Raw genomic sequence first — 23010 nt, forward strand, 5'->3', positions numbered from 1 at the left:
TTCACAGGGGCCTTGAGGAAGCAAAGCCATCGAACTGTGACATGGGTGAGCGGAAATACACTGACTTTGAGTGATAAACCTGAGTTCAGAACACACTGGGCCAAACAACTTCAGCAGATGAAAGCTGCCCCCCTTCTTCTAATTTTAGAGCTTTCTGGCCTGAGAGGAGTGTCTGTGGTTACAGGGTGCAGCATCTGCTGCTGCTGTACGGTTGGAGGCAGAACGGGAAGATGGTACTCACTCGATTTTTCTTCTTTAATGGTGTATTCGAGCACCTCGGATGAGCTCTCGTTCAGGGAAGGGAAGTGGACACAGAGCACCAGGTGCTTCAAGCTGCTGTCTCGGCGGACCAGGAACGTCTGCAATGGAGAAAGAGGGCGCTCCGTGAGTCAAAGATGTGGCAGGAGGTTGGAAGGACAACTGTGAGATGGGAGTCATCTGGAAGGTTCCAGAAACCAAGAGGCAGGGTGGGGGTGGGGGTGGAGTTAAGCATTCCCAAGGACAAGTAGGGGTTCTGTCCCAAGAGCCGTGTGTCACCTGGCCCATGTGCCGTGGATCCTTGAGCCTCAGTTTCTCATTTGTGTATGGAAGTGAAGATCAGCTAAATCAAGGCCGATTCCTGTGTCCCCACCCTCTGAGATGCTGGTTTGTTGGGGGCGGGGGTGGGTCTGGAATCGGCTGAATCTGGTACAGGTAGAGGTCTGGGGACTACTTCTAGAAAAGCACAAACGTAATGGCTGAATTTCAACTCACGCCCTACCACATATGCTCTGGGGGAGGCTGGAAACAATCATAGATATTAGTCAAGTCACACTATTTTTTTCCCCATGGAAACAAAAATAGCAAATAACTAATATACAGCTGGTGCTGTGACAGCAACTGTTAGGAATGCTTTGCATATGTTTACTTGCTTAATCCTCCCAATAACCCTGTGACGTTGAGTTTTGCTGTTATCCCTGCTTCACAGATGAAGGAACTGAGATGCTCCCTGACTCTAACAGGACCTGGCTCTTCAGGCTGATGTGAAGACTGACTGAGGAAATACCTGTATGGGCTTGGGCCCCAGGACACACCCTGAAGGCTGTTCTTGGCCAAAGCCTCACAGCTGATGGGGTAGAGCTGGGATTCAGCCCAGGTCACTGGTATCCACGCTCTGGACCCCAGGCCCTGCAGCCCTTCTCTGTTCCCCACATCCCGCCTGGGGGGAACTTGTCCTTTCTTCTCCTGTGGATTTACTCTAGTCGAAAATGATGCTTCTGAGCCCTGAGGACCTATCTGTGCTGTAGTAACCAAGCATTACCTGAAGTCTAAACCAGAGCCTGAAGTCTAAACCAGAGCCAGCAAGTTTATAGATGCTTCACCTTTACTTCTCCTGCTCCAGATGACCACTGTGCTCAGCTAAAGAGACTGAGACTCTGAAGTTTTCCCTTGTCATAGCCACAGCCGCCCTGGGACTGTGCCCTCCAACCCCAGAAGGCCATCATGGGGAGGGAGCCCCTGCTTCCTTTCACAGACTCTGTCATTTTAAAAATGTTCTTTTTAGTCTCCATTGGCCCCACTCAGGCTCATCCCTCATTCCAGGTGATAACAGACACCTTCTGGAATCTCCCCAGCCTCCCAGGGCATGGCGTCCACCTGGGGAAGAGGGAGAGGAGTGGTCTTCCCGCCAGGGTAGGGTCGGTCCTTCCTTTCCTGAGAAAGGACTTGGTCACTGTGTCCCCCCCTCCTCCCCACTAATCCCCAACAAGGGGTCTAAGCCCCTCCCAAGAGCCCAGGCTAGAGTTTTGAAGACCAGGAGCCTGGTCAAAGATGCTGAGAAAAATTTGGGGAGCAGGGCCACTGGGACCTCCAGAGCACATGGCCCCAAGCATAAGAGGCTCTGGAGCAACATGGAGATGGTGCTTCTTCCCTTCTCCCTCCAAGGCACTGTCCCACCACCTCCTGGGCAATGCTCCAAATTCTCTGTCATTCCAACTGATTACTACTCGACTGATGTTGAAGCTGAAGCTCTAATACTTTGGCCAGTTGATGCGAAGAACTGACTCACTGGAAAAGACCCTGATGCTGGGAAAGACTGAAGGCAAAAGGAGAAGAGGGAGGCAGAAGAGATGGTTAGATGGCATCACTGACTCAATAGACATGAAAGTGACTGAACTCTGGAAGACAGTGAAGGACAGGGAAGCCTGGCGTACTGCAGTCCATGGGGTTGCAAAGAGTCGGACTTGACTTAGACTGAACAACAACGACAAATTTATGATGATAATGCTATAGTATTAGAATTGCTAATTCAATGTCATTAAATTGTCGATGCATGCTAAGTTGCTTCATTCATGTCCGATTCTTTGTAACCATATGGACCATAGCCCCTTGCGGCTTCCCTGGTGGCTCTGATGATAAAGAATCTATCTGCAATTCAGGAGACCCAGGTTCAATCCCTGGGTTGGGAAGATCCCCTGGAGGAGGAAATGACAACTCACTCCAGTATTCTTGCCTGGGGAATTCCACGGACAGAGCAGCCTAGTGGGCTACAGTCCATGGCGTCGCAAAGAGTCAGACATGACTGAGCAACTAACACTTTCTTCTAGTGGACCATAGCCCGCCAGGCTCTTTAGGGCTGGGCCTGGGATCTGAGCTCAGGCCCTTTAGCGCGAGATCCTGAGCCCCGTACCTGGCCCACAGGGCGTGGTCTCTTGGTTTAAGCATCTGCTCTCTGGGAGAGTGCCTCTGGGAGCAGAGATACAAGGTATCCATTAGTCCTTGAACTGAGGTCAGAAATGAGGTTACCAGCCTCTCCTCGCACAGGGCTGGAGACAATCTGCGAACCCAGTGAGTGGAGGAAGGCAATAGAGAGGCTTCTGGGGCAGAAATGGGCCGTGGGTGGGGGTGCCGGCACCCCACCTAGAAGGCACCTCCTCGGGGACCTAGCAGGAGGCGGGCTCGCCTCTAGGTGCCTCTCTGCACTCCTGGCACAACCTTGACTGCTATGAGCAGCAACATCTCTAAGCTGATATATTCACCTGGACCTGAACTGCCCCTACGAATGCACCTTTCAAAGAAAAGAGGTCACTTTGGCTTCTCTTCAGAGATACAGGTAAGCATTAGTTCAGCCCAGTCGCTCAGTCGTGTCTGATTCTTTGCAACCCCATGGACTGCAGTACGCCAGGCTTCCCTGTCCATCACCAACCCCCAGAGCTTGCTCAAACTCATGTCCATCCAGTTGGTGATGACATCCAACCATCTCATTCTCTGTCATCCCCTTCTCTTCCTGCCTTCAATCTTTCCCAGCATCAGGGTCTTTTCCAAGGAGTCAGTTCTTCACATCAGGTGGCCAAAGTATAGGAGTTTCAGCTTCAGCATCAATCCTTCCAATGAATATTCAGGACGGATTTCCTTTAGGATTGACTGGTTTGATCTCCTTATAGTCCAAGGGATTCTCAAGAGTCTTCTCCCAACACCACAGTTCAAAAGCATCAATTCTTTAGTGCTCAGCCTTCTTTATGTTCCAACTCTCACATCCATACATGACTACTGGAAAAACCATAGCTTTGACTAGATGGATCTTTGTCAGCAAGGTAATGTCTCTGTTTTTTAATATGCTGTCTAGATCGGTCATAGCTTTTCTTCCAAGGAACAAGCATCTTTTAATTTCATGGCTGCAGTCACCATCTGCAGTGATTTTGGAGCCCAAGAAAATAAAGTCTGTCACTGTTTCCATTGTTTCCCCATCTATTTGCCATGAAGTGATGGGACCAGAAGCCAAGGTCTTCGTTTTTTGAATGTTGAGCTTTAAGCCAGCTTTTTCACTCGCCTCTTTCACTTTCATCAAGATCCAGGTACCTCATACCTATCAGGCCCATGGGAATCAGCATGTGTGAGGGAATGTGGGAGTGAGCGAGTATGTGTGTGTGTGTGTGTGTGATAGAGAGAGAGAATGAGTGTGTATGTGTGTGTGAGAGAGAGAGAGAATGAGTATGTGTGTGTGTGTGTGTGTGTGTGTGTGTGAGAATAACCCTGTGGGTGCTATAAAAAAATACATCTGGTCTTTGTCCCCAGTTCCTGGCACAGAGCTTCCGAAGCCCTTGGAATTTCCTGTGTGATGGGGGCTTTCATAGTTCATAAAGAGCCCCTTTGGACCACATATGAGTTTATGTTAACAGGTGGCTCAGATAGGACCTTAAAGAAGGGGCTGCTCCAGAGAGACGGTCACATAATTAGAGGACTGGAACCCACAGACCCACTTCTACCTCTGGGGAGGGAAGAGGGACTGCAGAGAGGTCAAGCCCGGGGCAATGATTTAATCTCCTGGTTGGCAACACACTGATAATGTGGGGAGGGTGCTGTGCCCAGATTCCATGGGGCGAGGGTATGGGGGCTCCGTGGGGCCCTCCCCACCCAGACCTCAGCCCTGTGTGTCTCTCGCTCAGCTGCTCTTGAGTTTTATAATCAAACTGTCCACATAAGCATAATGCTTTCAGTGAGTCCTCTGGATCTTTCTAGCAAATTATCAGATCTAAAGAGGGGGTCATGTTTGTAGTCAAGTCAGAAGTGTGGGGATCCTGGGGACCCCACTTGTGTCTGGCATCTGCAGGAAGAGTGGTCTTTGGAGGAACCTTCCCTTTAACTTATGGGGTCTGTGTTCACTTTGGGTAGTGTCAGAACTGAATTGTAGGACATCCTACAACTGTAGGACGGTTGACATCGGAGAACTGTTCAAGAGGAGAGTGAATGTGTATGAGTGTGTGCACAAGTGCACACAGACAGCAAAGCTGGATCCTCGACCCTGAGCCCAGGCAGGAGCTGAGGCTGGCGCCCTCCTGAACTAAAACCAAACTAGCATAAATTCTGTCTCTGGAGGACAAGAACTCTCTTTACAAGGGTGGCGTACATATGTGTGTTGGGGTGGGGGTGGGAGAGGACACAAGCCCAGGTCATTGTTCAGAAGCATATGTGCATGCCCCTTGCCATCTGGCCCAGGAGGGAAGGAAGTGATTTCAAACATGACCCATTGGGGAAAATGCCACCAATCAGTTTTTGTTTTGTTTTTTTCCACAAAAGAAAATACACGAGAACAAAACAAGATAATAAGGATACCTATCAGAAGGATGGATTATTTTTTATTGGAGCAAGAGAGATGGAGATGGATGGAGGGCCAGGGCCACACGTACAACATATCTTTTATTTATTTATTTATTTTTGATGTGGGTTATTTTTAAAGTCCTTATTGAATTTGTTACAGTATTGTTTGTTTTATGATTAGTTTGGCCACGAGGCATATGGGATCTCAGCTCCCCAACCAGGGATTGAGCCCATAACTCCCTGCATTGGAAGGCAAAATCTTAACCACTGGACTGTCAGGGAAGTCTCCAACGTAGATATCTTACTCTACTGATGGCTTCCTTCTTCCTGGACTATCTGACCCCCACCGACCCCACCCCAGGGTGACTGCAATGACAAATCACCATTGGCAGCCTCAACTGGGGCCTCCTGCAATTCCACCCTGCAACCTAACTGGCTCTTTCACACCCAGCACGTAACCATTTCCAGATTTCCTTACTCTGCTGAGACATTGACCCTGTTCTCCACCCTCCTGTTCCACAGAGAGAAAGAAGGGAGATAAGAGCCCTCTGACAGGAACTCATCCAGCTGCAGGAAGAGTCAAATCCGCATTTGACAGTCAAGATCTGTCACCATCTGCATTTCTTCCTGGGCTCCCAGAGGGCCCTGTGCAGCCTGCTATGAGCTCTGTGGCCTTGGGTCATTCCGTAGCTTCTCTGAGCCTCAGTGTTTCTATCTGTAAATTGGAATAACACCCACGACCACCTAGCAGAAACAAGAAATGAAACCAAAGCCCTGCCCTTCTGTGTTGGAAGGGGTAACTGAGATGTTATGTAGGAAGCCACCCAGTGGGGTAAAAGGGTTTCTACCGATACTCACTAAGAATTTATTTTCCATCTGCTTCTGCAATCCTTGACCATGGCTGGTTTACATTCCTCAACCTCCCAGTCTCAGGCTCCATCTAGAACTGGGGCTCAGCCTACCACATGTGTTTCTTGTGAAAAAGACTCAGAACGGATTTCCTTGAGAAGGGGTTCAGCTGCAAGTAAGGAGCAGAAATGTAAATGGCAGCTGACGTCTGTGCTCTGGACCAGGCACCTTACTTACACCTTGCATCATCCAGCTCCCTCACGGCTGGGTGAGGTAGGCACTATTACCATTCCTTCTGATGGGTGAAGACTCAGGGCACAGAGAGGTTAAAGAAACCCAAGAACATGCAAACAGGAAATGCAGAAGCAAGATGCAGACCTGGGCGTCACCGAGAACATCTCACTTATCTCTTGCCATCGAGTCTGTGTTAACTAGTCTTTGCAGGGCAGGGGTGCAGACTGGGGTGGAAAGTACCCCAGGCTGGGCTCAGGTTCCCAATTCTGAGTGCCCAACACCCACCCTTTTGGGCATGACCACAGAGCCTTCTATAGCACTTCCTTTTGCCATGGCCAAGTCCTGGGGCTCTTATCTGAAAAACTAAGATAATGCACTGGGTGAGGGGTTTGGGGAGGTGAATATGTTAGGGGGAGAGAAGGGAGGGAGGCTCAAGGAGTCCTCTGACCCTCCCTGCCCAGATGGCAGTGAGGGAGAGGGCACTCACAGGGGCCTGCTATAGGCAGAACCCCGGTCAGTGCTCTGCACTGGTCATTATCCATTGGAATAAGGTGGTCTGTTCTGCATTCCTCTTTGGGGAGGTTTAGCTGCTCAGCTAGTCACAGGGTCCCTTCTAGGAAGTATTCACAGATAGCACCTCAAAAACAGTGTCATTGTACGACTCACTGCAAGAACATATGCAGAGTGTTCTAGATTAGGGTGCAACTCCTGTGCTTAAACCCAGCAGTTCAGCCAAAGCTGGTACCAGGAGAAGAGCATCTGAGTAAATTGCCCATGTTCCCCTTGCCCCTCATCCTCTCTGGGTGTCCACTGCTTATCCTCTACAGAGATGCTGCCCACAGTGGTTGTTGCAGGTGAGCACCCAGAAGGCTAATGGGCTGGGTGTGCCACCCAGAGCTCCCACTCCAGCACCCTCGGGGGGGTCCATATGCAAACTTCCCAAGCCCATCTTATTTCTCTTTCTACCTGCCCATCTCCTGGCAGCCCACTTTTTGAGCCCCAGGGGGACTTGAATCCCAGCTCTGATCTTTATCAGCTGTGTGTCCGTAGGCAAGTTACTTTTACTTCTTTGGCCTCAATTTCCTCATCTGAGCCTGAGTATAATAATATCCATCTCTCAGGGTTTCCATGAGAATTGTTGACCACATGTATGAATGCTTGGCACAGAGTATGCACTTTTTTTATCACTATTATTATAGACTGCTACCACTTACTGAACACTAAACCACATGCTAAGATTTTTATTTGCAAATAGTAGCAACTGTACCTTCCCCTGGAGAAGGAAATAGCAACCTACTCCAGTATTCTTGCTTGGAGAATTCCAGGGACAGAGGAGCCTAGCAGGTTATAGTCCACAGGGTCACAAAGAGTTGGACACATTGAATGACTAACACTTTCACTTTCAATCTCATTTGACAAATAAATGATACTTATTAATAAAATTATTACTATGTATCTTTTTTTCCAAACAAAGAGCTAGGAAGACAGAATCAAAGATTATCTATGCAGCAGATTAAAAATGGCCAGAAATTCTTTGCAGCTCCTTCCTTCAAGAGGCAGAACCTATTTCCCTGCACCTGGAAGGCTGGCCTGGGACTTGCTTTTGACCAAAAGAATGCAGCAGCGTGGTGGTGTTGAGTTCTAAGCCTAGGCCTTAGGAGGCATGTCAGCTTCCATGTTCACCCTTTTGAACCATAACTGTCACATGCAGAAGGCTGAGCAGCTCTGCTGGAGTCATGAGGCCCAGCCCACAGCGGGCACAGCCTGCCAGACAGGTAGTCAAGGCCATTTCAGGACATCCAAACCTAGTCAAGCTGCCAGATGACTACAGCTGTTTGGTTGATCCCAGGAGAGACCAGCAGAAGAACCACTCAGCAGAACCCAGCCCAAACTGCTGATCTACATAATCCTGAGAAAATCAAATGGTGACTGTTTCAAGCCACTGGACCTTGGAGTGGTTCATATACCACAGTAGATAATGGTATAGCTGTGGGGTATGAGGAGATAGGCTCTCATCCTTTGGGTATCTCCCACTTTCCTTCTATTAGGTGCTGCTGAGGGGCCCCCAGATCTCAGTGGGGAAATTTAAAAGCTACAGATGTAACCAGCTCCTCACTCTACAGCTAAAGAAACCAAGACCCAGAGATGCAAAAAAACATCCTGAGGTCACATTATTTGTTGTTGGCAGAGCCAGGACAAGAATGCAAAGCCTATGACCTTCAGGCTGGGGTTGTAATCTCCTACATGTCCTCCAACCCAGTCAACCCACCAAGTGTCAGCTGAGCATGTTTCTGAGCATGTCAGACACCTGGCTGGAGGTTTTAAATACCTTGCAGGAACTCCTTCCCTGGGGTTTAGAATATTTTACCCCTTGTACAGACGAGAAAACAGTGCAGGAGAGGACTGGCAAAGAGAGAGAGAGAAAGGGGAAGGTTCAGAGTGGTGGGCCTTGGGGCCCTTCTGTGTAAGACTTCAGTCAATGGGCTCTGGAGCCAGACTCTATAGAGTTCGGTTCTTAGTTGGCCACTCTGAGCTGTGTGACTGCTCTGGGGCTGCTCTTTGCTCTGCAAAATGGGATCATGATAGTTCCTGTCTGTGATGGTCACTATGAGTTAGCTCCCTGAGAACCAGTCCCCTCCCTCTCCTTGCTAACTGACCTCTGCCACTCACTCCCTTCCCCAGCTACCCTCACAGTCAGGAGTGGTCAGTAAGGTATCTGCAAAAACATCTGTTCCCTGACAAAAAGATTGATCCTAAGAGAAGAAAGCCTTTTGCCCATGACCTCCTTCTTTTGAATGGATGAGATGGCTGGAGCTGCAGCCACTATTTTGTAACCATGAAGTGACAAACCCGAGAGCCTTAAAAGCCAGCCTTGAAAATGAGGGAACAGAAATGTGGAAAGAACTTGGGTCTTGAAGACATCAGTCAGTTCAGTCACTCAGTCATGTCTGACTCTTTGTGACCCCATAGACTGCAGCACACCAGGCTTCCCTGTCTATCACCAACTCCCAGAGCTTGCTCAGACTCATGCCATCATGTAGGTGATGCCATCCAACCATCTAATCCTCTGTCATCCCCTTCTCCTCCTACCTTCAATCTTTCCCAGCATCAATGTCTTCACCCATGAGTCAGTTCTTCACATCAGCTGGCCAAAGTATTGGAGCTTCAGCTTTAGCATCAGTCCTTCCAACGAGTATTCAAGACTGATCTCCTTTAGGATGGACTGGTTTGATCTCTTTGCAGTTCAAGGGACTCTCAAGAGTCTTTTCCAACACGATAGTTCAAAAGCATCAATTCTTTGGCACTCAGCTTGCTTTATAGTCCAACTCTCACATCCATACATGACTATTGGAAAAACCATAGCTTTGACTAGATGAACCTTTGTTGGCAAAGTAATGTCTCTGCTTTTTTAATATGATGTCTAGGTTGGTTATAGCTTTTCTTCCAAGGAATAAGCATCTTTTAATTTCATGGCTGCAGTCACCATCTGCAGTGATTTTGTAGCCCAAAAAAATAAAGTCTCTCACTGTCATCACTTAACCACTAAACTAGCCCTAGACGCCAAACCTCCAGATTTCTCATTAGGTAAGCAATAGTCACCTTATGGTTGAAGCTACCATAGGCTAGGTATTACTTGAACTGAAAGCATTCCCAGCTGACCCAGTGCCTCAAAGGATATTGAAAGTGCCCAGGTGACTTCAGTAGAGTGCCTGCTATATAATAAGCACCCAATATATGGTATGGGGCTTTCCAGATGGCACTAGTGGTAAAGAACCTGCCTGCCAACACAGGAGACATAAGACTTGCATTTGATCCTTGGGTTGAGAAGATCTCTTGGAGGACAGCATGGCAATGCATTCCAGTAATCTTGCCTGGAGAATCCCATAGACAGAGGAGCCTGGTGGGCTACAATCCATAGGGTCATAAAGAGTTGGACACAACTGAAGCGACTTAGCATGCACACAATGTATGGTGTCTCTACCTGCCTCAGAGTCCCCTGCGGTGTGGAGGTGGCATTCCCATCTTCTCATTCTTAGATGGTTCTATAGTCAGAAAGGTAACATACTGAGCACCAGGCACCTTGGACAGGCAAAGCCATCCTCGCTAGCAGCTCCAGACTTCATGTCTCAGTCCCAAGTGAAAGAATGAGCTCAAGGTGAGCAGAGAGGGAACACGAGGTGACAGGTCCAGGCCCCGGAGCCTTCTCTGTCCACTGCCAAGATCCCTGTATGTGGGCTGCCCGGGGTCATTAGGACGGAGCAGGTCACACTCATGCCCACACTTGGACCCTCCCTGAGCGAGTGCTCCCGAAAGCCTTCCCTGATTAAGCGGGGCCAAAGCTTGCTGTGCCCCAGCGTCCTCACTCAACCTCTCTCCTCTACGGGTAGAAGTGTCATCTGGTGCCTTGTTGAGCCGACATTTGAGTCAGCCCACTCCTTCTGTTCCCTCTTTATTTATTCCCCTTTTGTCAGCTCCCCAATACACTAGATTAGGAACTTGCAAAAAGCAGAAGAATCCTCTTCCCCCAACTGTATAAACCGATGGGTGACATGCCCACCCCATGCTCTGAGGATCCAGTTTTCTTTGAAGAGCTAGGATTCGCCCATCCCCACCTCCTGAAGCCACAGCGGGGTCATGGCCAGAGCTCTGGGCCGTGAGGCCAGACACGGTGTCCCTCCTAGTACTGACCCTGGCTTGCTGTGTCCTTCGGCAAGTCACTTCCCCTCTCTGAGCTGGCTTTTCCAGTCTAGTCCGGGAGAGGGACAAAAGGGTCCAGGACTCTCCATCTAGAAGATTCTCTCCCAGCATCAGTGGCCTGGGATCTTTCCCAAACCTCAGGGTTAGTTTTATAGGTAAATCACTGCAGTCCAGGAGTGCTGAGCCCCTGGCTGGCATGCGAGCCCCTCCCTGTCCACCTTCAGACAGCATGATGAATTTTGGGAAGACCAGCTGATTTCAGTAACAGCTGGGACAGAATATGCTTAGGGAGAGAATGCAGCTACTGCGTGCCCTTCCTTCTCTCCAAATAAAAACATAAAAACGCAAAGCTAAATACACTATAAATGGTTTTGTTTTTACTATCCCTTTTTGGCCTGGTCAATCCAGAGCTGTCTGCTTTTCCACTTTTGTTATTTTAGGACTATTTTCCAGTTGCTTGGGGAAATTTTCCAATCATGCTTTTCAGGGCTGGAACAGAAGTGGCTAGTTCTTAATGGAGTTCACACGTGCAGGGGCATCAGTGCCCGTGGAGGTCGGGGGTCTGGTGGCTGAAGCCCAGTTTGGATATGCAGCCCACCTTTGTGATGTACAATGAGATTGTAGTCTGGCAAGGAGTGGGGTTTCTCAATCCTGGCTGCACATCAGAATCACTGAGGGAACTTGAAAACCTTGCTGATGGCTGAGCCCCACTCTAAACCAAAGAAATATGCATTTTGGGGGATAAGGCTGAGACATCGTGGGGTTTTTTTGTGTATTTTTTTTTTGTTTGTTTTTTAAGTCTTTGAAGGCAGTTAGTGCAAATCACACTCTATCACTTAGTAGCCATATTACTCAGGGTAGGTTCCTTACCGTCAGAAGTGAGTTTCCTCACTTATAAAATAGAGAGCCCCCGGGAATTCCCTGGTGGTCCAGTGGTTAGGACTTGGTGCTTTCACTGCAGGGGCCCGGGTTTGATCCCTGGTTAGGGAACTAAGATCCTGCAAGCCACATAGTGTGACCAAAATATAAAAATTAAAAATAAGTAAATAAAATAAAGAGCCCGCCCCTTGTTCTGCAGGGCTGTTGGAAAGATGAGAGATAGCTCTTGGCAACACAGCAGACCTGCTGGCTGTGATTTCTACCCTGGTCCTAGCACCCTGAAGGCGAGAAAAGCAGCTTCACTGATGCTTTTGCCAAACTAATATTGAATGGAATTGGCATCCTTGGGCTCACAGTAGAGGAAGATGCCTTGAATGTGGTTGGTCCATATCACAACTCAGGTTACTGCAGCTCTTGCTAACCCCTCACTACAAAAAGCAATCTTACAAGAGGTTTCATTCATTAAAAGACCACCTTGAGGTCTAAAAGCAATGATACCCCAGTAGCAACACTGAGTGCCAGATCTTAGTTTCTAATATTATTTCCCAGTGAGAAATGGCTGAGCCTAGGACTAGGGCAAGAAATATATAAGACAGTTTAGAGCATCTTTTAGTGTAAGAAAGTGAGGAAGTACTCCAAACAAACAAATAAGTAAAACACACACAGAATGATGGGAGTTCATCAAAGGGACACAGAAACAAACAGAAAGAGCTCCCAGTGGCCCAAGTTGAAACAATTTGAGCAACAAAATAATTATAGTAGTATTGGGCTATATTGGGCCTCCCTGTGGCTCAGTGGTAAAGAATCCACCTGCCAATGCAGGAGATGCAGGTTTGATCTGGGTTGGGAAGATCTGCTGGAGCCCTGGTGAAGGAAATAGCAACCCACTCCAGTATTCCTGCTTGGAAATCCCATGGACAGAGGAGCCTGGTGGGCTACAGTCCACGGGGTTGCAAAAGAGATGGACATGACTTAGCAACTAAACAACAATGACAACACTGAATTATAACTCAAAGCATAAAATAAATATCTGTGAGTCAATACTGATAAAGTAAGTGACTGAATAACTAAATAAATGGAGAAGAGACAGATCCTTTGTGCAGAAGAATTTCAAATAATTTACACAGATGCTCTACCCTCAGGGAGGAGGAGCACAAGTCCCCACTCTTCCTTCCAAAGAGGATGGTATGGAAGCAGGAGGGGAAGGAGTAACTTTACAGTGGACCCTGACAGGTGATCAAGGTCAACAACCACAGTGATGTCATGTTGATAATACTTACCTTAGTCACAGTGGGATGAGAATGGCACTTTGGCTCTGGGATCTTCCTCCCTCAAACCTGTACCCCCGTCTAACCATCTGACAAATCACGGGACATTCTACAAAACGCATGACCAGTACTCCTCAAAGCTGTCAAGATCGTCAAAAACAAAGTCTGAGCCAAGAGGAGCCTAAGGAGACTTGTGAGTATATGTGATGTGGTGCCCTGGAGGGGATCCCGAAACACAAAATGACATTAGGTAAAAATGTAGCAATATTGGTTCATTAACTGTGACAAATGTACCAGACTATTGTTAGATGTTAACAGTGGGAGAAACTGGGTGAGAAGTACATAAGGGAACTCTCTGAACTATCTTGGTAACTTCTTTGTAAACAGAAGACTTCTAAAATAAAACTAAAAGAAAAAACACCCCACCCTTTGGGTGTAGAGTGAATAAAGGTGGCTTTTGACTGCTTTGCTCTGGGTCCATGCAAATCAAAGATGGGCCAATATGTTCCCAGCACCTTATCAGAGAAGCAGGCTGCAGGAGATGGGGAGGGATTGGGCGGGGGTGGGGGTGGGGGAATGTGGTCAAGGTCATACAGATAGCTGGGACAAAGGGGCGGGATCGCCAGTCTCCTGACCACTGGCCCCAGACACGATGAAGCACTCTCCCTCATCAGCGTCATGAGGGCGTGGGGCCCTGTGATCTCTGAGGACCCTCTGAACTCTCACAGCCTGGGGGCTATTCAGTGTCTGTATCTTTAAAAACTATGAAGCCATTGCACTGATGGAAATTCAGATAGTTCCCTGAGAGTGATAATATACAGCAAAGGGCCTTCCCAGCATCCCTGCAGATCACACCGTGCAGACTCTGCACTTTCTAGCGGTGTGACCTCAGGCAAGTGACTTAACTTCTCTGTGCCTCCATTTTCTTACCTGGAAATGGAAATGCCAATAATACCAACCAGAAAGAAGTCACTGTGAGAATCAAATAAGATCATGCAAAGAACAACTTTGGGTAAAAGCGGGACAAGTTTGTATCAGAGCACGAGCCTTAGGGCTTTGCTTTCTGCTTGAAAATACAGAAGCTCATGGGGAGGAGTAGGGGTGAGGGCAGAGAAGTGAACAGAAGGTGTCTCCTCCAGTTCTATGGTCCTCGGGGCTGCCCCAATCCCTGTGGCCACAGAGGGGGCAGTAAGGGGGCAGCAGTGGGCAGGGCCCAGCTGACCTCCTCCAGCTTCCAACCTGTGGTCTTAACAGTAGCCTGTGGTCTCACTCCTGGGATCAGACTCAAGGCTTTGGACACAGGGCTCAGCATCTGCCTCCTCCAGGAAGTCTGCCTGGATCAGCCCACCTGGACATGTTCCCTCCCTCTTCCAGGTCCCTCGCTGTCCTGCCTTTCACATAGCACTTAGACATCTCCTCCCCGTGCCATCTCATTCATATCCATGCATAGAACCCACCCTCCCAGACACTCTGAGAAAACAGTGGTAAGATCATAGTTTACCCATCTTCGTACATGTCTCATACCCACACCCATCTGGTATTGGTTGACCTCAGAAAGTCACTTCTTTTTCTTTCCTGCTACTAACTTTCACCCTTGTGAGGGGTGTGCTCTGGCTTAGCTAGGACTGGGGTCAAATCTCAGTCCTGTAACTCACTACCCGTGTGACCTTGGACAGGTGACTTCAGTCCCAGTGGCAGATGCTGCTGGGTCCCGCCCACTCTTTTTAGTGGACCCCAGGCCTGCTTCCAGCAGCCAGCTTGGCATCTCTTTGCCCATCAGCTATTTCTGGCCAGAGTCAGAGCTTCTCATACTGACAGCAGAAGGGAGGTGCTAGAACATGAACTGTCATCCCCCACTGCCCGGAACCAGCAGCTCTCAGGAGTTGGTCAATAACACCAGCTCCCTCAGCCCTCTGGGTAGAATGACCTTGAGATGTGTGTTCTACCCTGACTCCCAAAGTGCCCCAGGAGAAGCCAGCTCCATGTGCCCCCGGGGTAACCTGCATGAACGTGAAAGTGAAAGTCACTCAGTTGTGTCCAACTCTTTGCAACTCCATGGACTATAGTCCATGGAATTCTCCAGGTCAGAATACTGGAGTGGGTAGCCTTTCCCTTCTCCAGGGGATCTTCCCAACCCAGGGATCGAACCCAGGTTTTCCACATTGCAGGTGGATTCTTTACCAGCTAAGCCACAAGGGAAGCCCTTTATTAGGGTTAGGGTTGATTTTATTAGCTGTCTCCACTTTCTTGTCTTATTTCCCCCACTTGTGGTCACTAGGGTCACCTCCCAAATAAACCACTTGCAATCAAATCCTCAGCATGGGAAGCCTTTGAGTTTTTGCCTTTGGGAAGCACAAACAAGGGCGCTCCCCCTCCAGCCTCAGTTTCATTATCTGTAAAATGAGGATCATGGCAGAGTCCACCTCACAGGATTGTTGCGAGGATTCAATGAGATGACAATCATACTATACTGTACTTGGTACAGGGCCTGACATTAATAAGCATGCTCTACACAGACCACTACTATTGTTTTGAGTAAGGCTTATCACAAACTTTTTGAGGACTGAACCATTTGATGAAGTGGGCATGACTTACACCCAATGCAGTTTGCCTTGGGACAGGTCCTCACTATTCCACCTCCACCTACACACAGGCCTGGACACACTTCTCCTGATGACCCAGAAAGGTCCAGAAAACGGTCACCCTCAGCATCGCAACCTTGCACTTGGGCCTGTTTTTCAGCTGCAGCCTCCCCTCAGATCCTAATAGGGGAGTGGACAACCAACCAGGTCTGCAGCCTGGGAACGCTGATCAGAACACCTGCTGGTGTGAGTCTCCAATTTTATTTTCTGTGCAGTTTCATCATCTGCTCTGAAGCCTTCAGTCAGTTCAAAACGGAAAGCCTTTTAGGTGGGGGAGGAACGAAATAACAGATCTAGTTTCCTGAGGACTACAGTCTCCCTGCCTGACCCCTCTAACTCTCTCCCAGACTGACCTGGTGATCAGGTGGGGCTGGGAAGGTCCACAGGGCACCTACCTCATAGCTGGGAGTGGCCCCCCTTTGCTCCCTTGGGATTCTGCTTGGTCTTCAGGCGTCTCTGGTCCCCACTCACTATGGCAGGGGCCTCTGTGGGACTTTGCTAGAGGCCCCATGTTGTTGCTGCTCTTGTTGTTCCGTCATTAAGTCGTGTCCAACTCTTTGTGACTCATGGACTGCAGCACGCCAGGCTCCCCTGTCCTTCACTATCTCCTGGACTCTGCTCAATTTCACGTCCATTGAGTCGGTGATGCCATCTAACCATCTTATCCTCTGCCACCATCTTCTCCATAAGTTCCAGTAATTCCAAAGTTCAGGTACAATTGCCAACTTGATGGATTTTATCCAGTCCATGGTAAATGAGTCCACTATCCACCTGAGTCTCCTGTGTTTAGAAGCTTGGACTATTCCCCAGAGCTTAGCGATACATACCACACTTGACGGTGAGAGCAACACAAGTGGCTAAAAGATGTGATTCTATCCGTGTCAAATGAAACCTGTACCTGGGCGCCCCCCAGCCACCTGGGTTCAAATGCCAGCTCGGGCCCTGGCTCACTGTGTCAGCCTGTGGGACACTCAGCTGCATGCTGTCTCAGTTACTTTATCTGTGAAATGGGCATAACAGTAACATCTATCTCAGAGGGCCGCTGTGAGGATAAACTGCACTGAAGAACTTGGACTGTGCCCAGAATATAGCAAGTGCTTGGTGAATGGCTTTCTTGGAGGCTCAGATGGTAAAGAATCTGCCTGCAATGCAGGAGATCTGAGTTCAATCTCTAGGTTGGGAAGATCCCCTGGAGGAGGGCATGGCAACCCACTCCAGTATTCTTGCCTGGATAATCCCATGGACAGAGGAGCCTGGTGGGTTACAGTCCATGGGGTCGCAAAGAGTTGGACATGACTGAATAACTAACACTTTCACCCTCTGGGGAATGCTAGCTATTACAGATGTGGGGGTCTGAACGCAAGATGAACAGGACATACACGTTCAGCAAAAATGACTTGGATGCAGACCAGTGGCTGTCGGGGGCCAGGGGAAGAAGGGACAGGGAGTAACTGCTTAATGGATATGGGGCTTTATCTTGGGGCAATGAAATATTTTGGAACTAGATAGAAGTGATGCTTGCACAACCTTGTGAACATACTAAGTTGCTCACTTGAAAATAGCTAATTTTATGTTATGTGAATTTCACCTTAATTTTAAAAAGCCCCAAACAAAAAAAGACTTCTGGGTAGTAGATAAGTGGAAAAAGAGTAGGTGGCAAAGACCTTTATCAGACACTTTACTTCTTACTTTATCATTTCTGTCCAGCTTGATATTTTTTTTTACAATAAATACATATATGTATCACTTTTTAAATTAAACAAATTAAAAAAATTTAAAGGAAGTAGTATGTATGGGGGTGGTGGAAGGTGAGTGGGATTTGATGAGCTCTGACTCATATTTTATTATGTACCTATCTATCTTCCTCTGTAATGTTTGTACCATGGGGAGGAAAATACTATTAATGGCCCATTTCAAAGAGAAAAGTGAGGTTCAGAAAATTTAAGCCATTTCCCAGCTCACGGAGCCTGACTCAAAACCAAAAAAAAAAAAACACTCAAGTAAGAGAAACCTTTCGATTCTATCACACAGCCCCTCATCCTCGCATGTAAAATAAGGAGGATGTAAAATGATTTCTCGGGTCCCTCGGACTCTGATATTCTCTAGTCCCTGGATGCCTGGCTGAGTTCTCGAAGTGCCAGTCCTGCTTGGGACTCCCAAGTACCCAGACACACCCCGCTAGCCATGCTGCCCGAGGCTCCGCAGCGGGACACCTGCTCTCCAAGGCAGAAACCAGACGGCCCAACAGTCCCTCAGTCCTGAGTTCTGGTGGGAACGCTGATAAACCTGAGAAGGGAGCAAACGGGCGGCCGTCTAAAGGGCAGCTCCTTTTCCGTGGGAGCGCAAGCAGCTCCTTACAGCTGTACCCGCCCATCGGCCACGAGGTGCAGAGACCACCCCACTCACCCCGGCCGCCTCCCGATGTAGGATCCTGGCCGCCTCCGCCCGGCCCAGGCCCAGCTGCAACCACACCGGGCAGGTCTTGACGAGCTTCTCCAGGACGCTGATGTCCCTGCGAGGGAGGCAGTTCTTGGGAGTGCCTGGCAAGCCGGGCCCCATGCCATCTTCCTCCTCCTTTTCCTGTCTCTCTCCTTTGCCAACATCTGGAATAGGACTGAGAACAGAATAGAATGATCAGCGCATCCTGACGCAGGTCCAGAGAGGACTTGACAACAAATGGGGATTCAATTCTTATTGGACTGAATAAATCATGCTTGCTTATTCAGCATCTGCATAGCCAGGGCCTTTTGGGGAATTAAAAAATGGACAAGCCTTAAGGCTTGATCTTCACCTTAAGGCACTTAAAATGAGTAAGACATACACAGAAACAACCAGCTGTAGTACAAGGTCAGAATAAATATAGCAGGAGGAGAGTGCAATGGAAGGAGCTAATTCCAACCCAGGGGGTGTTCAGGAAAACAATGGCATTTGAGCAGAGACCTGAAGAGAATTAAAAAAAAAAAACACAACTTCTTAACTGAAGTGTAATTTACACACAGTAAAATGCACTAGTCTTTAATATACAGTTAGACAAACTTTTACATATGTCTGCACCCACGTAACCATCACCCAGATCAAGACAGAGAGTTGTGCTGTCCAATATGATAGCCACTAGTCATATAAACTCTTAAGAGTGAGTTGTCTGAACTGAGACCCACTGTAAGTGTAAAATACACACAGGATTTCAAAGACATGGTATGAAAAGAAAAAGACCAGAAAATAGTTCATTAATAATATTTTACACTGATTGTGTATTGAACTGATCTTTTTGGACATACTGAGATAGAACATTATTAAAATTAATTTCACCCTATTTCTTTTTCCTTTTTTAGTGTAACTACCAGAAAATGTAAAACTACATAAGGGGCTTGCATTGTATTTTGGTTAGATGTGCTGATACAGACATTTCCAGGTTTCCTTGTGTCTCTTCCAGTCAATCCTCAGGATGAGGATGTAACAGTTCAGGGTCCCCGGGAAAGGAGGAGTATCACAGGCCTGAGAAATACCATCTTGGTGCCTCAAATTCTGAGTCGGGGGTGGGGTGGGGGCTGCGTGGTCTGTTTGCCTGCTACCGGAGGAACAAAATCTCTCCAGGTATCTGCAGGGGTGAAAACCTTTTTCACTGTGGTTGTGGTTTTTGTTTGTTTTCTAGCTGCATCCTGACCAGGGATCAAACCTGTGCTTCCTTCAGTAGAAGCACGGAGTCCTAACCACCAGACCACCAGGGACTTCCCATGGGTGAAAACCTTCATCAGACAGAAAGGGGCAGTTATAAAACCAGGAAGATGCAGCTGGTGCCCCTTCATCCTGTATCCCTGAGATGTTGCACCAGAGATCAGGTTGGCATTTGCTATTAAGGAGCTGCCTGAGGGTGGGGCAGGATGAAGCCAGAATGAGCCCTGCTAGAGGCACAGAAAAGTGGAACCATTTGCTGAGGTCAGAGGACATGGGGGACCCAGGAGTCCTGATGAGGGAACAGCATTCCCTAGAGGGGAGGGCGGGGGTCCTGGCAGTTCTCTAGGTGGTGGGGAGGCTGGGAAGGTGGGGTTAAACAGGTCCAGCTGTGTTGGGTTTTGCAGAGACCAGACTAGAAAGATACATATAGTGAGAGATCCAGCAACATTAGTGTGCTAAAAATTCCCTCTTCTGATGCTCCTCACTCCTAAATCCTTCTAGAAGCCCTCCCTCTCTGGAAGTTGCGTGTGTCGGGGGTTCTTATGAATTTCTCCTCTGGGTCCACACAAGAGTGTGCCAGGTCACCAGGCCAACAGGAGTGTCCAGGCAGCTGCAGGCATCATGAGGCTGGGAGGGGCAGCTGGGGGGCATCTATAAGCTGTGGAATTGGCTCTCATTTCGAGTTTGAGGGCAGGGCAGCCCAGCTCATACAAACATGACCTCTTCCCAGGCCCTGAAGTATGGTCCACATCTCCTCTGGGAAAGCAGTAAAGACAGCGGAGGCCAGAATCACCCAGAAATACACACTCTTGGTCTTCTAGGTTCTTCTAGCCTTCCTTAGAAGCACAAAAATATCTTCTGGCACCAAAAGGCTTTATAGTCATCCTAAAATCTTCTTGCTTGGCCCCAGGCTTCCCCTCAGAGGCCAATTAGGACTCTAACAGCCACTGGAGTGAGAGCACTTGGCTCCCATTTCTTCTCTGCCACTAACTAGGCTTAGTTGCTTAGTGAAGCCTGTGAGCACATCCATTCCCTCTTAGGGCCTCAGTATCTGCATCTGTACAATGAGGAGAAGTAGCCTGGAAGACTCCTCTATTTGCCAGGTGGCCTAGGTAGGACCTGGACTTTTGGGACAAGGGTCCCCATTTTCTCTTGTGGAACCAAGATCAAACAAGCTTTGAAAAAAATGAGAAAGTTCGCCTTGAATTCATTTATACTATGAATATTGTCTGAGGGCCTGAAAGCACCAGATATTGTTCCAGGCATGGGGTTAGAGCAGAGAACAAAATAGCTTAAAAAGGAGAAAAACCCCTCATCTTTGGGAGAGGAGTCAGGCCACAGACACGGTGAAGGGGTACCCTGGGGTGTTAGATGGTGCTGAGCACCAGCCCGGCAAGCAAAGGGCTGGGGTCAGGGGAGCCCTCATTGAAAAGACTGAGTAACATCTGGATGCAGACAGCTGGGGAAAAGATTCCAGACTCAGGGGCAGCAAAGGCCTCGAGCAGCAGGCTTGAGCTGCCTGGTCCAGAAGGAACCACGAGGAAGCCTGGGGGTGGCAGGAGGTAGAAGGGTGAGGGTGGGAGAAGGTGAGGTCAGGGACCAGGGTTGGGGGGGAGGGTCCCTCTAAGGATTCTGGATCTACTGGGAGGGTTGGCTCTAAATCAACCTATGTAAGCACCTTCCCTGGGCTTCCAGCTAGCAACTTGCTCTCACCAGCCCCTGGGCTTTCTTGGCAAGAAGAAATGGACTGGTTAAGATGTGGTGGGGACTGGCTGGCCTCTGGGCCCACAGAGATGAACCCAATCCCCTATCCCCAGCCCCCAGCAGTCCCACCTGCTCCTTGAGGTACAGGCTGCTGCTTTCAGGGTGAGCAAGTAGAAACTCTGCCCCAGGCTCTAGCACCAAAGGGACTGTGTCATCTCTCCTTTTGTGGTCATGTCCCTGCCCTGCTCTAAAACCCTCAACGGCCCCCACTGCCGGAGGAGTCCAATCCAGTCCCTGATACTGAAGGCATTCCCATTCGGAGCCCCCACCCACAGAAGGAGGCTGCTGTCCACCACCCCTGCAAAACCTGCACATCCCCACTTGACACTCTGGCTCCAGCTATTCTGTCCACCTGCAGTACCTTCAGATTCTCTGTGACCTCCTCTCAACAGGTAGGCAAACATTTATTAGACGAGACACAGAAAGCAAGAACCATAAAGGAAAAGGTGGATAAGTTAGTCATATAAACACTGAAACTTGTGCCCATGAAAACACCTCATGAAGAAAATGAAGACTCAAAAAAAACAAAAACAAAAACAAAACATAAAACTGAAGACTCAAACTACAGGCTGGGAGCAAATATTTGCAAAGCATGTATCTAATAGAGATCACACAAATTAATTTTTTAAAGGGGCTTTGAGGATGCTTCAAAGAAGAAGACATGGCCAGGAAGCAGGTAAAAAGTGCTCGACATCATTAGTCATTAAGGAAATGCAAATTAAAACCACAATAAGATACCACGACACAACCACTAGGATGGCTAAAATTAAAAAGACTGATAACATCACATGTTGGCAAGGATGGGAAGTAAACAGAACGCTCACGCTTTATTGGTGTAGATTGGTATGACCACTTCGAAAAAAGGCAGTCTTTTCAAGTCAACTTTCATATACACCTGCCCCATGGCTGAGCCATTCCACTCATAGTTATGTACCCAAAATAAAGGCAAAAGTATGCCCATGAAAAGACCTCTCCTTGAGTGTTCATATCAGATTTATTCATAATAGCCCCAAACTGGTCCAGACATCCATCAATCAGAGAATGAACAGACAGTAGTACCTCACATAGCGGAAAAATATTCAACAACAAACAGGAACCACTGATACACACCATCCCATGTATAAACCTCAAAAGCACTGCGAGAGAAAGGAGCCAGATGCCAAAAAATACAAATGATATGTATCCATTTATATGAAGTTCAGCTGGTACACTTAGCTAGGTATATTTACATTTTATCATATGTAAATTTTACACCAAAACAATAAAAAAGAACCATAAAGAAATACTGAACTCTAGTTAATGATACATGTGCTAAATATTCTGGGGTGTCCAGAACTTTCTTTAAAATGCAGCAGAAAAAATAAGGTGGACTCACGGAGAAACAGGAATAAATATCTTTAGAAAGCAGATAAAGAAAAACATCAAGGGTAAGTGCTTACTCCAAAATTATTTTGACTCATCTGTATGTCTAGTATTTTTTTTTTATAACAAACTGTTGGGGATAAAGTTTTCCCATCCTTCAGGGCTCATTCAGAAGAAGGCTGCTGGATGCACTACAAGCCCTAGGCTTGGATCCAGGCTGTGTGATCTCTGGCCAGATCCTTTACTTCTCTGGACTTCCATTTATTCACTGTATAAAAATAATAATACTCCTTACCTCATAGGATAATTGTGAAAATTTGATGGGACATCTGTCAAGAACTTGGCAGAGTGCACACAATTCAGGAAATGCTAGCTACTGTTTCTCTTTTCAACTCGCTAATTGGAATTCTTATTTTCCGCCTCTCCCTAGAGTTCTCCCACATTGCAGCCTTGATTTAGGACTCAGCACGTTTAGACTGGGGTACACCTTTGTGTGTTGCACTCATCTTGTACCCAAGTCAACATCTGAGCCCAGCTCAAGTTCAAGTGCCGGGGAACCATGG

At 48.0% G+C, this 23010-nt stretch overlaps 1 protein-coding gene across 2 annotated transcripts in view; it reads right to left on the minus strand.

The window, feature by feature from the left end:
* Positions 1–23010, minus strand: part of RIN3 (Ras and Rab interactor 3) — a 133081-nt gene that overhangs the window by 72875 nt on the left and 37196 nt on the right. For both annotated transcript variants that reach the window (XM_043489468.1, XM_043489467.1), the window contains exons 2-3: positions 18053–18260; positions 242–359 (exon numbers count right to left, since the gene is read on the minus strand). In XM_043489468.1, coding sequence (XP_043345403.1) covers positions 242–359; positions 18053–18260 — 326 coding nt within the window. The remainder of the gene's footprint in view (positions 1–241; positions 360–18052; positions 18261–23010) is intronic.

This window comes from Cervus canadensis, chromosome 17, assembly GCF_019320065.1.
Source record: "Cervus canadensis isolate Bull #8, Minnesota chromosome 17, ASM1932006v1, whole genome shotgun sequence".
Classification (NCBI taxonomy): domain Eukaryota; kingdom Metazoa; phylum Chordata; class Mammalia; order Artiodactyla; family Cervidae; genus Cervus; species Cervus canadensis.